Source organism: Idiotropiscis lumnitzeri, chromosome 7 (assembly GCF_059441095.1).
Source record: "Idiotropiscis lumnitzeri isolate Australia: NSW breed Sydney's pygmy pipehorse chromosome 7, RoL_Ilum_1.0, whole genome shotgun sequence".
NCBI classification, from domain to species: Eukaryota; Metazoa; Chordata; class Actinopteri; order Syngnathiformes; family Syngnathidae; genus Idiotropiscis; species Idiotropiscis lumnitzeri.
In genome coordinates, this window is record NC_142397.1 from 18,948,476 (window position 1) to 18,965,176 (window position 16,701).

Below are 16,701 nucleotides of genomic sequence, written 5' to 3' on the forward strand. Positions count from 1 at the left end.
ATAAAAAGTGGCAATTTTATGCTTGTTTAATCTCTTTCTTCTGCCTCATGGTGCCTCATTTACACTTAAACAAGCAGAAAATAGTTCGAGTATGACTTCTAAAAAAGCCACCATGGAGGTGAAATGTAACATGGTGCTTCACTTTTATTTTGAAGGCTTAACATATGACAGGACATTACACACCTATGTTGCCCCAACTTGTCCAAGTGTTGCCAAGCAGACAGGAGAGGCTTGCGCTCGCCTTGGGTTGTTAAAAATAAATGAATAAATAAACTAAACTAAAATATATTTAAAAAAAAAATAGGTATTCAGATACCCTACTTAAAATGAAATTGAATAATCGGGTGTTTGGATAAAAATAACTTTTTTTTTTTTTGCGAGGTTATAGAGAGAGAAAAACAAAACAAACAAACAAAAAAAACATTTGCACCTAATGGTAAATGTCCAACTGCTTCTCAGTATTTATTTTTATTATTATTATTATTTATTTATTGACTCAATCAACAAACAGTACAACATTTTAAAACATTGATATGCAACATTTAAATTTGTTTTTCGGGCTTTAACGTTGTGTTCATATAAATTTGTAATTGTCATTTACAGTTGTGATTTCCATAATTAAAAAAGATAGATATTGGTCTATGAAAAGAAGTCACGGTAGCGATTTTGCTGGCTAAAACTACACACTTGAGATAGCCTGCCTTGTTAAAAAGTGATCAGTAAGAAGGGCAACTGTGTCAGGCTGTCGGCTTCAAAGTGTGTAGAGGCATTGACGTCAATTAAAATTGCCTTTGAAAAGTAATCCAGCACTTTTTTTTTTTTTAAATGTGCCCTTAATTAACGATTGAAAGTTATTTAAAGACGACGTGTGGCTGGCATCGCTACCAACAGAGTGTAGAAGACGATCCAAGTCAGCCACTACTCCGCGACGAACTTGAAAATAAAAGCACACCAAGGCGTTGATGTCCATGGCTGTGTCAATATTCACAGGATGGGTCCTCCGAAGGCCGTATTTTCATCTGCATGACATCACTTCCAGCGTGACTTGATCGCACATGGTGTCCAAATTCACATTTAGCCCGTCCAACCTCCACAGTATATTTGGTATACGGAGGCTACATGAGGAGGAGCTTTTGAAGGTGTCGAAAGACCCTGACTGAGAATTGTCTTTCAAGAATTTGGAAAACAGGTGCTGTCGAGACGCACCGGAAGTGACGTCATGTGGTACGAAAATTGGGAGGACGCAGCCTATGAATTTGTTCACAGCTTATATACAATTATTTGGCAATATAAGTGCGGATTTATTTTGAAGTTGGCCTCCTTACTGCATTGGCAGCATGTTACTGTAATGCTACTGTTGCTGTGGTCAATAATAAATAAGCGGGTACTCGAGGCAGGAACAATTCCATGAGCACTTGCATTTTTAACCGACGTTACCTAAATTATGATGTATTCATTTCATCCCCAATTGTGCAATACACCTTGCCGAATGTGGAACCCTTTATACACAATACGACTGCAGGGTTTTGTGCCAGCAATAATTGACTAAAGTGAAAAACACTATAGAATTCAAGAAAGAGCTCAGAAAATGCCCCCTCTAGTCCATCCTCACTGTATACACCAGCAGGATTCTTCAGTCAGTTAAGTTTCATTTATCCAGTTCATTAGTCATTTATATTTATTTCACATGGTTTTCATACATATAGCTATAGTTATACTCAATAAAATATACTTTTAGCGGTCCGGAATGGAATTAATTGGATTTACATTATTTCCTATTATTACTCCCTTTGGATTTTGTATGATTCAGTTTTAGTCAGACTTTCTGAAAAAAATAACTGAATGTCCTATCTTTAAACAAAATAAATACATTAAAATTATGAAATATGTTTTTTCATTCATGAAAAATGAAGAATTATGCATTGTTGGACTACGAGTTCACATGGGTTAAAGAAACAGACCGCTAAAGGACAAAATGGATCAAGACGATGTGTATCAGATGCTGTTTAAGTCACAGTTGGGAATTTGTGAAAGGATGCTGTTCTCAACACTTGTCTCTATGCAGATAATGCAGCATCACTTGTTCCATTCAGCAGTACGGACTCTTGATGGGTCAATGTAGCTTTTGCCGCAATTGGCCAATCAAGTGTCGTTGGGTACTTGCCGATGTAGTTGTGGTGCATTCATAGATAAATTCAGAGATAAAGGTGCAGCAGTGCCATCCCGTTGGAAGCTTAAAGCTGCCTGCAAGTTTTCTGTCTAGAGCTGTCCTCCATTTCCGGCACCTTGAGGATGCCATAAACCAAAGCTAAATACGGTCAATAAGACATAACCCTATCCAAAGTGGCGTTCCAGCACACCCTACTTGTGGTCCACAGTTGAGAGACCAGGATGAAACTCATCTTTGTTTGACTCTTCATTTTATCACGCAGGCTGCGGAGCTATAAGATATACATTATGTCATCGTTTTCCAATGTTGACTAAGCAATCCACAATTCATCCAACTAATCGTTCAGAAAAGAAAATGGCCAGCTGGAAGCCAGAGGTTCATTTGGTCTTGGGCACAACAAGTATCTCATCACCATCTTGGATATTGTATGTGTGGAGAGCTCGCGTGTTGTACTTGAGTTCATCCGGGCCAAAAGCGCTGTTCTTGTCAATATAATACAGCCTCATGCTGTTGGTGGACAGCTGCACCACTGACGTCAGCTGCTTCTTTAGCTCCGCCACCGTCTGGTCTAAACGGATGTTTAGCTGAGGAAAATACACATTGGGCATGCATTGTAGACATTAAACTGAATGTTTGGCTTCTAAGTAGGGCTGAACAATTTTGAAAAATAATATACTGCGACATATTCAGTTAAAATTTGTGTAAATTAAAATTATACCAAAATCCCTGTTGCCTAATCGGATTTATGGCAGCGGAAGAGTTCCGATTGGATAAAATATTTTTTTGCCCCTAACAAGGGAAAAATGTTTCTTTTTGGTTTCAAATGGCTTATAACAATGGCCTTCATTAGAATCCCGCATTGCATTGTGGTCAAAGGTCACCTGTCACCTGGCCGATTACGACGGAACACTGGAACATTGGCTACTAACTACATTAAAATTTTCATTTTTATCCAAAAATTGGTTAACTAGAATCCCGCGGTGCAGTTTAGCCAAAGTCCCTTGTTGATGTGATTTTGCAAAGCGAAAGTTAAGCTATGATTATTATGGGCGACCAAGTAACAACACTTTGGATAAAATTCAACGTGGGATTCGAGTTAAGGTAAGCTGTTTCAAGACAAACTTTAACATTTTAACTTTAACATAACTTTATTTACCGATATTTCGTGCTTGTCATACATCCATTCATCCGTTATCTGAGCCGCTTCTCATCGTGAGGGTCGCAGGCGTGCTGGAGCCTCTCGAAGCTGCCTTCAGGCAGGAGGCGACACACCCTGAATTGGTTGCCAGCCAATCTCAGGGCACACAGACAAACAACCATTCACACTCACAATTACACCTTGGGCCTATTTAGAATGTTCCATTAACCTAACCTGCATGTTTATAGAATGTGGTAGGAAACCGGAGTTTTTGGAGAAAACAGGCACAGGGAAAACAAGCAAACTCCACAAAGGAAGGCTGGCATCTAATTATCATATCGATTTGAATTTGTTTGATTGCTCAGCCCTACTTTTAAGTGAGGATGCTTCGCTGTGACTAAAATATAGTTGCTCTCCAAGCTTTGATTGAGGGCATATCATGGTGCAAGTGACAGACCTGTTCCACTTTTTCTTCGCAGTGAACCTCAACTTGAGCATGGCAGCGTGGTCGGAGATCAATCTCAGCTAGAGGTTCCAACTTCCCATACTTGTGAACCAGACAATGGTATCTTCAAAAGCAAAGACATACTTATATAGAGAGTCGTCAGTTAAGATGATCCCGACCTACAATGCTTGGTGGTTACAAACGGTGTGCAATATACTAGCTAGGACCGCTTACTGGGTGCAAACCAATCTCAGGAATAAAATGAAGGAATTATTAACTTTTTTGTTATCCCCACCCCCATTTTATTGTTTCATTTTCACGGTATACAAATGTTTCCATACAAACATTACTGTAAAGATGACTATACTACTGTATCAGTAAAGGATTGTGACAGACGACGTACGTTACCATGAATAAAGAAATGTGGGTTAAGTGAATAATACCAAAGTCGATGATGCTCACCAAGCATAAAAAACTATCAAACCACATTGCACACGTGTTTTAGTGCACTGTCATTATTGTAATCTACAACTAAAATAAAATTTGAAAAATGGTTTTGCTTATATCTCTTCTACTGCTAATCTGTTGTCAGACAAGTTCCCTAACAGCTCCAGCCATCACCCAACCTGCATTCAAAGGTTATCTTTGAAGTGCCACAAGTATGGAAACTCTCAGTCATTGGTGTATTTTTTCTGATACTTTTGCTTCAGATCCATATTATACGAACTCTTAAACCGTGAAATTAAACTTCACAGCCAGTGTCAATCAAATTTGAGCATTATCACCATCCTGCAATTGTCTCATGAGATTAGGTCAGGGGTGGGCAAACATTTTGATTGGTGGGCCACAATGGGTTCTAAAATTTGACGGACGGGCCGGACCAAGAACAGATGGATGGAGTGTTTTGGTAACCTCACCTAATCTGAGAAAAAAATACATTTAATTTGAAATGAAAGTGAACAAGAGCATTACAACAATATATATACAGTATTCAGAAAATAAAACATGAACAAACTTTATTAATTTAATATTTTGCAAATTCGGCGGGCTGGACTAAAATGTTTAACGGGCCGCATGTGGCCCCCGGGCTGGAGTTTGCCCACGCCTGAATTAGGTCAAACTTAGCGGCTGGTGAGTTTAAGGCCAGATAGTGCTGGTGACCAACTGCCATCATCATCACAGCCCACTTACGCTAGACTCCAGCTACACTTACAGCTTTGTGTTTTATGTCGGCCTGCAGGTAAGCGAATAAAGGCAGGAAGGAAGAATAGAGGTCAGCAAGGAAGCACACATACCTGTGAGGTAGCTCCTCCTCAGGACAGTGCAAGTAGTAACGGATGAAGAACCTCTCAGCATCTTCTCTCTCACTTTCAGTGACAACGCTTCCATTCAGCAGCGAGATCGAGGGAAGCCTAAAGACACAACCACGATGGAGCTGTCAGGCAGATATTTAGAACATTATGTGAAACTGGACTAACAGCGTATTGACAGATACAGATAAGGTGTCCAATGCATGGAGTGTTAGAAGAAAACGAAACCATCTGGTTACAGCATTAGTTTTTAATGAAACTCACTGTGCTATCATCAGGCTGCGCCGCTCTTCATTGGTGTACGTCTGCAGTAAGGGGATACCTTGTAATCGCACTTCCTCCAGCTTCGGAAAGAAGTTCAGCTTCTCAATGTCTTCCCATTGATTAAGACCTGGTCACATTTAAAGGAGACGTACTGTGACATGTTCACTTTTTAATTGCACGACAGATTGCTAAGGGGCGGAACATTTCCAGTAAATGTCTGGAGAATCTTTGGTGAATTTCCATGGGGAGTTCAACTATGGAATTGTGGAACGGTACATAACAGTATCCATCCATCCATCCATTATCTGTACCGCTTCTCCTTAAAAGCCAATATCATAACAGGATTCAAGCGTAAATAAAAATTTTTTTGGCATAAGCAGACATTCAGAAAAAAAACATTATAATTAAAAAGCTTGATATTTCAACATATATTTGCAAGTACAACTATATCAAGTTGAACTATTTTATTTATAATCACCATATTTCCCAGACTATAAGGTACACCTGAATATGAGCCGCACCAACTCTCTTTTGAAAAAAAAAAAAAAAAAAAACAATACCACACTAGCCACACTAGACTACAAGCCGCAGTATTTTATGTTGAAAAAAAAAAAAAAAAGAGTTGTTTACTGCATGTACAGAACGATTTTGTACTGTGAATGCACATAAAGGTACATAAACAGAGTCTTAAAACAGTGCCTTTTAACACAACAATAAAAAAATAGAACAGACCCAAGAGAAAAAAAACAAAAATTGAGATTTATTTAGCATATTTTCTGAACTATAAAGCGCCTCTACCGGTGAAGGAAAAGCTACACTGTTGTATTAGCCGCATGGTTCAAAATCTAGGAAAAAAGTAGCGGCTTAGAGCATGACTCCTTTGCTTCTTGATGCCGTGTTTGTTAGCATGCAGGCATAATACGCCTGACCCATGCTGTTGTCAGGCCTCTTTAGGCACAGTAGATTATTTTGTCGCAGTATGACACTGTCCCTTTAATTGTTCTACTTATTAGCTTACATCATAGCAAATGTATGCACAAATTGCCCGTTTACCATTGCTGGCATAACAAACACTACAAAAGTGTCACAGAAAAAAGTGTGAAGTCCTCCAAAAATAATGGTCATTATAGCCAGTTGTCACACCATCCACCGTAATTTTGATTTAAAATATTTTGAATGGTTCATCAGTTTAAAATGAGAATCGTAGCTGTTAGACTGACCACCGTGCTCTTGGCGTAAAGACGGTCCTAACTTTATTTTCAGGTGTAGTATGGTGTTCCAGCGCAAGGAGTTGCCTCGCCCCCGACTCATCTGACAATTTGGGCCAATGGACGAATTCAACATGTTTGTGAATGTGGTAGCCACGCTATGCGTCACTGGGTGTTAATGCAGCACCTATTGGCGCGCGTGCAAATTTGGTTCCAAAAGTAAACTAGATTTTACCCTTGCAAAAAGCAGTCGAAGTTGAAGCACAGGTGGTCTCGGGTCTGGGTTGTTGGCCACACAAACCTCCGGGCGTTCTCCAAATGCCCATGTCACCCATGCATGCATGATGATGGCAAGGGGAGAGCTTGCAGTTTATCTGCAGCTATCATGCACAGAGCCTGATTTCTGTTTCCGCAATGTCCATAATGGCATACTAGGGCATACTGCGCTCTGACCGCCCTAATTTTGATGCCAATGGGATTGGCCGGGAAAAGACTATTGCCATCCTCCAATTGTATGAAAAGGTGCAAATGCCCCGTTACGCCCAATTCTACATTCGCAAAGTCTAGGAACATACCAAAAGAAAGAAAACTCCAACCTTGTGCACAGTCTGACTGCGCTTTGCGCTTGAATCGCGCTTCTAACAAAAAACAGGGTCCCAAGTTTACAAGTACGGTTCCTTCTATTTTCATATGATCTCTAAAAATAGACTCACAGGCTCCCTGAGATACAATTTAGGCAGAGCTTATAAAGCAGAATGGAGAATGATCAGCTGTAAATAAAGCTTCTGGGTACTACTGAGACAGGTTTGCTAATTTGATCAACTATTACAGAGGCATTATAAACCAATCCTAAAGTGTCCTTGTCCTTGTCTTCCTAAAGGCTCATGTAGGGTCACAAATGACTCAGGATGAGAGCAAGGTTCACTGGGCAGCAAATGGGCATTCAGGTCTTCGGACAATTTATAGTCGACAACAAACCGAATGTACAGGGTGACCCAAAATGATTGCATCCCATACTATGGCTGATGAAACTGTTATTAATAATTATATTATTTATCAGATTATTTGAAAGGAAATGATAAAAGACAAGTTCAATAGCATGGACTAACACTAGCATGCTCATTGCTCTGACAAAAATACATGATATTTACTTGGAAAAAAAAACGTAGTTCCATTTTTTCACTCAGAAATTCTAAGCAAAATATTACAAGGAGTTTTTGAGTACATTTTACTTGCATAGTACAGTATAAGTTTAATAAAAAACAAAACAAACAAAACAAAAAAAAACAGCTCAAGTGTTGACGAATGCACCGCCAACCAACTGAGCAATGCTACTCCTACTCGGCATTAATATTTTGCTGGTGTCTCCAGCCTATCAGTAGTCAATTTTTCAGCACTGAATTGCTATCAAATTAATCTGTGTGACAAATAAAAAGCATTTCCCTCATCAGTTGCAAACATTTTGGGTCCGCCTTCATATGTTTTTCAGAATTTGGGACAAATACATTTCTGTACAGAAATATCACTTCTTGTTGTCAGGCAGCAGTGCTAACTTGGCATTGTGCCGCCATCAACAAGCATACATTGTTGTTACGTGACTTCATGCAGCAACTACTATGATTTAAGCATGCAATGGCGTAAACCTGAGTTGTGGAGGTTGATGCTGCGAAGGTTGGGGAAGAGCCGTTGGAGGATATCCTTGCTGTCCTGTATGGACGCTAAATTGTTGTTGGCCATGACCAGAGTGTCCAGGCCAGGGAACATGGATCCAAACTTGCGTACTTCGGCCCAGTCGTGTAGGCTGTTGTCTGTGATGTGCAGTAGGCGGAGGTTGGGGCAGACCACACTGGAGGCTCGCACGCCACTATATTCATTAAGGCACACGAACAACTCCTCGAGCCTGCAAAACGACTTTCATTAGTCCATTTGTCGGCATCACCCTCCGGTGCAGTGATTACAACGCAGCCATCTTCTCAACAATTCAGTAGTGCGTCCCCTTACTCTGGTATCTCACGGGTGAGCAGCATCACAGTGTCCCAGGACACTTGTGTGTTGTTAAGGACGAGGCGTCGTACCCGAGAAAAGGCTTCAGCGCACTGTGGCTCAAGTGTCATCCCTGCTAGTGGGTTGGAGCTCAGATTAAGGAAATCCAGATTGGGGATGTTTGAAACAATTTTACCGATCTGAAAAGAGGTAATGTTGATTTGAGAATTTTTTTCTGTCTCTACCAGATTGTGCGCTAATAAAAACAGGAGCCTAGAAAATAAACCTGAGCTCATGGGCTACATGGGCGCCATGTGTCATTATTACAAAGACAACACAACCTGCATCATTCTCTCTTTGGTCATTTGTGTGTTACCTGGAAATACTGAAAGTGAATAAATGAACAAACCCAGAGACAGCACCTCATGCCAGTCCTGTAGCTTGTTGTGGGACAGGTCCAGCTCCATGACATGGGCACAAAAGGCTGCAATTTCACTCTGGTCTCCTGCCCTGCTGATTCCACAGCAATTCAACACCAACACACTGGGCAGGTTCAGGCGGTCTGAAGGAAATGTGGAAAATGACACTGGTCAATGGCAAATTTCAATCAGAGATGGCTTTTTAATGTATTTTTGGCATTGATTTTAAAAAATAAAATAAAAAATAAAAGTTTTAATATTTCCTTTTTTTTTTTTTTACCGAGTTTTTTTTTAATCATTTGTTTGGCTGTTTGACGTAGAAAGGCCTGTGCAGTATGGATTATACCATGCAGTGTAATTTACGGAGGTGGACATTGTTTTTCCGCCAGTGAGCTGCCGTCAATATTTCATGCCGGCCCGGTTTATCCGAGTTATCGGCGACAGCCAAATGGCTTCGAGAACGGACTTAGAGGTACTACGTCACATGTAGGTACCACGCAGCTGACAAACAGCCAAATAAAGAAAAAATAAAATGGTGTTCTATACCTTTCAGTCCCACAGACCACAATTATATTGTCTCATATTGTTTTTTTCCCACCAATCACCAAGTGGTGCGTGTGTGTGCGTGTGTGTGTGTGCGCGCGCTTGTTCTTTTTATTTTAATAATTTTCTTTTGTTTGTGTCTGCTTGTACGGCACCTATGTGCAAATTTCGTTCTCGACAGCGAATGGCTATCGCTGACGAGGGACTAACTTGGTCAGGATGAGCCAGCCAGAAATACTGACGGAATGAAGCTGTATACCTGTCGTGAGTTCTACCTGTTGCTGAACCAAAACCTGAAGAAAATCTACACAGTGGAGACAGTCCAGAACTTTTGGAGAGTTTATAACAACAAACGTCCTTAAACCCACAACAGGCATGTACAGGTCATGTGGTCATGTGCATATATTACTTATATAAAATAAATAAATATCTTACAAATTACTTATCATTATGGTGTCATGTCATTTTCAACGCCAATTTTCCTATACAGCTGCCCACACAAAAATCGATGATGTGCCACATCATGAGCGACTTATTTTATCCTTATGAAAACCTAATGTTCTAGAGAAATAAGGGTAGATTCCAAATTAGTTTTAAAAAAAAATCTAGAAATGTTTACTTGTATCTCAGATTTAAAAAAATAAATAAAAATTTGTTGACCTGGTTCAAAGAAAATATTGTATATAGTAGAGATAACACAAAATCTAACACATTGCAATTAAAAAAAAATAGAGAGAATAAGAAACAGTTGGGTAAAAAGCAAAACGCTTCTCATTGCAGGGCTTTCCACTAACTTTTCACCTAGCAGCACTAATGATACCAACTTTATCAGTGATCGTCACAACTGTTTTTTGGGAATTGGGTGTATTAATAGTTGTCTCAATTGGTGTATCATAGTTGTGTATGAAGTAAAGATCATTGGTGACTCAAGCTTCTATATTTGCAAAATATGTTGCTGTGAATAGGAAGTCTGTTTGCAATTAATAATTAATAATTAAATAATTTAATATATAATACTTAAAGAGATCATTCAGCCTGCATGGTCCATTTTTCAATAACAAGCTCAACTTATGTATACTTTTTTCAGGAAAATTATATTTGCTTGCATATTCTATTTTATCAATTTTAAAGATTTAAAAACCGCCCCGCTAAAAAGAAAAGGATATGGCCACGCCCCCTCTACTCCCTCCATGGGAGTCACGGGAGGGACCAATCACAATTTGTCCATTCAAAATCATTGTAAATACGTCGCTAATAACGTCAAAATAACGGCACCAACCGGCCCCAAAATGTATGTGGAAATCAATACTTAGGCTCACTTCAACCTCTACAAACATCACGAGCCTTTCCATGGGTGACTTAAAAGAGAATGAGGAAATGAGCAGCTTACGTGCACCTTCTGACATGTCTTGTCTGTTTTCTTTAATAAGTCACCAAGATACATAAATGGAATGCGTTCCAATGAGCTTTTTGTAAGGTTAATTGTTAGTAGGTCATTATATATTAGATTTGAATCCATAAGCGGTAGCTTGACTTACTTTTTTTTTTCACCAAAGCCACTCAGGGTGAAAGCCTACACCACTCATCCAAAAATGACACGTGCAGTGAGCCACACTCAGCTGTGGAGTCGGCCTCCTCGCTGGAGTGTTGGTGCTCTGAATTTTTCAGTCTTTCCATCCATCCATTTTCTGCACTCCATATCTTTACGAGGGTCATGTGCAGGCGTGCTGGATGTTTTCAAAGTCCAACTTTTCACAAAAGGTACGACAACCGGGCTTCTCATGAAGTTCGCTATCCGACATTAACTCTCTCAAAGCGGCTAAAAGCACATGTTGTTCTGTGACGTGACAGCTTCATGAATTGGAGGCATGCGGTGGCGGACGTGTACATGTTCAACTGCATGAGTGGCAACAGGCATCTGTGGCACAAAGTAGCATGTCTGGATGCCAAGAAGCTAATTTTGTTATGCTAACGCCATCTGTTTAGCGACCTGCAGATAATTGCTGCCAATTTTAACACCACCGCAGCATCTACTGCGGGGACGTCCGGTGACGTAGATGCTGAAATCGGAAAAAAAATAACAAGCCGAGAAAAAGGGGGCGTGCCAATTTGTCGTAAATCTCATCACAAAAAAGCCCTTAAATCACGACAGAGTCGTTTGGGGGGGGGTGAATTTTAGCACTCATCATTTTTACATGCATACCTATTATAAAAGTGCCAATGTTAAGCTCAATCAAGAGTGCCGTTAAGTACCCTAAATGAAACCGGCACATGCAGTGTCTGTAAAAATGTATCAATTAATATAAATCACTGATCGATTTGCTACAATGTACAGTCCATTAAATTCTAAATAGATAACTACGATTTATTATTGCATAATGGAGAATTTTTCATTATCATTATGTACTGAAACTCGCATAACCTTCAGCATGGCCGTGTTTAACCTCAATGTGGTTAATCAAGAGCACGGACAATATCATATATTTGAAAAACAGCTCGTATTTGTAACTATTTTTATCAAAGTCTTGAACGCGGCATTGTGTTCTTGCTTATTCCTCCACATAGACAAGGTTCCAGAAAGGAACAGTGTTCTACTGCATTGCTTCCATTGCATGAATAATCAGGATTTTTAAATATTAAAACTAAAAAGCATTATCACCTGCTTTAAAACAATGGATACTCAAACTTAAAATTTCGCTCACATGAGTGAGGATAAAGATACAATGAGGTGGCTGACTGTCAGAATTGTTAGCCTTCACTCATTTATGCTTACCGGTATGGCTTATATTTCCCCAGGAATCACTTAAATATGTCAAAAATGCATTTAGTAGAACTTGCAAAACTGAACTAAAATCATTGTCTTACACACAACACACTAGCAGGAATCTCATTAGAGAAAAGTATGAATGAAAACACAACATGCACATAACTATTGATTAGATAAAAGTTATCCAGCTCACCTTTCATGGGGGACCCTTGGGGACATGCAGTGGGCACCACCACTACCCCCATCCCAAGCCCTCGACGGCACGGAAAGTTCTCCGGACTATACTTTTCATTGATCACCTCTACAAAGGTTCGGCCATCCTGGGACACTGGTGACTCCATTGCTCTGCTTTGACCAGGATTATAACAATGACGCAACACATATTAGCAGGTCAGATCACTCACAGATCACAATAGCTGAGCTAAACTGAAAAAAAAAAATGTACATTTTAAGAGTGAATTATTGTTTTTGCACTGCTGGATCAAGGTTTGGGTTGGTATCAGGTTTTGAATCTCAGCACGGGCTTGTTTTATGTTCTCCCTGTGCCTTTGTGGTTTATCTCAAGTTACTCCATCTTGCTCCTATGGTCAAAACATGACTCAGTGAGAAAAAGGAAATGCAGTAGGTTTAATTTGATTTTGAAATATTGTTTATTTGTCAGCCTTGCCATTGAATGGTGATCAGTGACGGACGGGTGTTGTACCTCACTTCTCACCTTACTTCATCTGTTATGGGATCATGCTGCCCATGTTAACCTGAACTGGATTAGTGCTTTGTATAAAGGACGGATCAATGGCTTATTATACTCAGAAGCAAGGACAATCTTTAAGTGCCACTAATTCACATATTTTCAGCTCAACAACTGCCATATCTTCTAGCCTGTACAGACCAATCAGGTACTATACATGACTATAAACAAGATGCCATGCCATTTAAAGATCTGTGAACAACAAAAGGTCGATATTCAAGCTAATAATTTTAAAATATAGAACTGTTTCTTTACATTACTACATTTCTGATACTTATAATTGTGAGTGTGAGGAGTGAGGCTGTTGTGATGTAGAGTTTGAATGAGTCTGCGATGGAATCTGCTCTAGTAAGGCATACATTATGTAGAGGCCCATCAGCTTTGCAGACAAAAAAAAGAAAGGATCTTGTTACAATATCCGATTTAATAAAATGGCCTGCTGGTAAATCGTGGTAATGTCTGAAAGCAAACTACTCCTTCTCTGCTAATGTAAGGTAGTGTTATTGTTGCTGTAATTTTCCTGTTCGATTTTTTTTACTTTGCAGCTTTAAGCAGTAAGGTTCGCCTAAGTCAGTGGTTCTCAACTGCTGTCACAGTGGTACTTGTATTTTCTTACTGACGCCAAAGCCCTTTCCCACTGAGAGGCGAACATTAGCCACGGTTGGCAAAAGGACCGAATGCGCGTTCTCAACAGGGTTCATTCAAGGTCTCAAATGTTCGCCAACAGTTTTTGTGGGGTTTTTTTCTGGTCCAGACAAGAAAAGTACGGATGACGTGGATGAATAAGAATCAACACAGACATCTTTACGCGTTCAAAGTTGATTTCAGACAAAGCGTCATATTGAGAAATTGAGGATTAACTTGACAACAGCATGTACCAAAAACTAAAATGCAATGGTAAAATTACACAAAATACAGACAAAATTTAACATAAATATTGTTGGCACTGGTATCTTTTTAATTTAGTGCAGAGGCATTCAATTAAAAGTCACTCTGGCTTTTTTTTTGGGAGGGAAATTAAAGATCTACACAGGTGCAACATACTACATACAACATACTAGTTGTAATGGTTTATATTTAGCCCAAAAAATAAAATTAAGTTCTTTAGTTTAAATGCCTCTGAAAGTTAGTCAAGGCATCCATAATAAGAAGTTGAGCGGCACTGTGTTTGTTTCTGAAGTGGCAGTTTGGCCAGGGTACATAAATACACCTTACTGTACTATCATAACATTTCAGGCACTGACAAGTCCAAACAATGTTGTTTTCAAAATGAAAGACAATTCCAACCTGAGATGAATGTTTTTTTACTACGTGTTTGCGAACGCACCAGTTGATAATCCCTTCCGACAATTACTGAAATGTTTGTCTAAAGAACATGGCAATTCACAAGTTACAACAGTAAGAAGCTTACCTCGAGACACTTTTCTTTCGATTTGACCTCGTTCACTGCTCGCTGTCTTGTTCTGGTACTGTCAAAGAAATCAAAAATGAAAATGTCCATCCTTCTTTTTAACAAATTTGTTTTTTCATCACTTCAATTGACACCATCCAATACCATTACTATAATATAGCAATTAAAACATATGCACAATTTTTCATCAAGCACGGTGGCCGCGATAAAAAAAAGAATTAAAAAAAAAGCAACCATAACATCGGCGCAAATTGGACGATTTTGTGAATTTACAACGTGCATTTTTATTTTATAAGTTACCGGGCAAGAGATGTAACTGCTCATCACTTAGGTGACAATATATGGCGGCAAAAATGAGAGAACGCGACAATAAAAGTTCTAATTTCAGGGATGTCAAGACAAATGTGCCGATTTTGTTATGGCCGAAATATTGTTTACGTCTTTACAATTCACAAGAACTGACAACGGCGCTTTTCAATGGCGTAACTCAGCCCACATTTTGCATACATCGCAGAATTGGCATACATTTGAATGAAGTTCGCTTTTTAAAAAGATCATTTCGTTTACTGTACCCCATGTGAAAATCTCGTAATATTGCACTTGTGAAAGTGCGATGACATGCTTTACTGATAGCTGAATACATGCTTAAATTGGAGTTTACGGTCAAATATTTATTTTGAGAGCCCCCCCCACCCTGCTCCCATGAGCACCTTGTTAGTCCGACATCGAAAACGAATGGAAACATACCACGAATAATAAATCGATAATGACCTAATCTCGAGATAATTTCTTAACTGGTTTGTTTCAGGGTTGCCATTCTACATACCTTTAACAACCACCTTCAATGTCCCTTGATGAAAACATGCCAGCTGTTTTTAGCTAGTCCCGGTACCCCGGAAGTGACGTCATTTGTTGTTTGTCACGCATTGGTTCCAGATTGGGAGGAAAAGTCATGATGAGGGCCCCTGATTTTTGTTTATCGACGATTACGTCTATCACAATAGCGAAGAGATAAAAAACGAAGACGTCTTGAATGAGATTTTCGAATCACTCATTTCCACATGAACGCAAATACCCATGGGAAGGGTTGTAAATGAAATCAACAAATCATCATGTAAACTGCCAAAATGCCAAAACTGATAATGTTCCGATTTTTTTTGTTAACCAATTTGCGGAGCTGTGGAGCATACAAGTAATACTCAATGTTGAAAGTGCATTTATTTAATGATAGCTGTCAACTTGTCATTTTGATTACATTTAAGGCTACAGTAACACGCACGCAACATGATTATTATAAAGATAAAGATGTCCTTTATTAGTCCCACATTGGGGAAATTTGAGACATCCATCCATCCATTTTCAATACCGCTTCTCCTCACTAGGGTCGCGGGGGGGTGCTGGAGCCTATCCCAGCAATCTTCGGGCAGGAGGCGGGGGACACCCTGAACTGGTTGCCAGCCAATCGCAGTTATTCTCAACAGCAAAAGGTAAATATAACCACTTATAACGCTGATTTAATTTGTGTATTTTCTTCAATCAAATTTGTCTTCTAACAAAAGCACATTCGGCAAATTCACATTTTATTTATTTCGCATCGACTGATCTGGAGGACTAGTGCTAATAAATGCACCATACTTGCCAATAACAAATGTAATTAAGGGTTAAGAATCCACCAACATTAATAATTAATTTGATGTACATAAAATGTACATTATTGCAGCTCCCCATCTATCTATTATCTGAGCAGCTTCTCACGAGGTTCACGGGCGTGCTGGAACCCATCCCACCTCACTTTGGCCAGTAGGCGGGGTCCACAGTGCCGCCCGCTAAGAAACTAATCAATCGGATTTATATGGAGACTTTGTTGTCAATCTGAGTACTTTTGGTCACCTGCAAAAGATGTCTTTTCCGAAGGTCAAGCACCTTAGATCACTAACAACGGCAAATACACTACGACAAAACACCTAATGATGCCTCTGCACAATCTATGCTGCGCATTAGTTAAACTTTCAGAATAAACATGTAATACATACAAACATATAATAAACATATGTGATACTTAGATTCTGTCTTGTTCCAGTCTAAAAATATTTTGAACTACAATCCATCAATCATATATTATAATAATCAATACCCAGGTAAAATTCAACAAAACACTATTCAATGAAGCTTGAAAAACATGACAGTGCAAACAAACTGGTGTACGTACAAAAAAAAAAAACTCCAAGGTCTGCTTCATTACAAAGATCACTTAATTTGCTCTAAAATTTGTCTCCGAAAATCACATGCATAGAT

At 39.3% G+C, this 16,701-nt stretch overlaps 1 protein-coding gene across 3 annotated transcripts; it reads right to left on the minus strand.

The window, feature by feature from the left end:
* Positions 1-247: 247 nt before the first annotated feature.
* On the minus strand, positions 248-15,339 carry tbcela (tubulin folding cofactor E-like a). 3 transcript variants are annotated; one of them, XM_088300900.1, is made up of 10 exons: positions 15,233-15,339; positions 14,407-14,464; positions 12,441-12,592; positions 8,941-9,080; positions 8,537-8,718; positions 8,179-8,435; positions 5,328-5,454; positions 5,049-5,165; positions 3,766-3,877; positions 248-2,754 (listed from the first exon to the last, which is right to left on the minus strand). In XM_088300900.1, exons 3-10 carry the CDS (start codon positions 12,586-12,588, stop codon positions 2,548-2,550), a joined length of 1,290 nt encoding a protein of 429 aa, XP_088157026.1. In that variant the 5' UTR covers positions 12,589-12,592; positions 14,407-14,464; positions 15,233-15,339; the 3' UTR covers positions 248-2,547. The 3 variants fall into 3 exon arrangements, with proteins under 3 accessions (XP_088157026.1, XP_088157027.1, XP_088157028.1); XM_088300901.1 differs by having other exon boundaries at positions 8,537-8,651; positions 8,928-9,080; XM_088300902.1 differs by having other exon boundaries at positions 8,928-9,080; positions 12,441-12,595.
* Between the last annotated feature and the right edge of the window lie 1,362 nt (positions 15,340-16,701).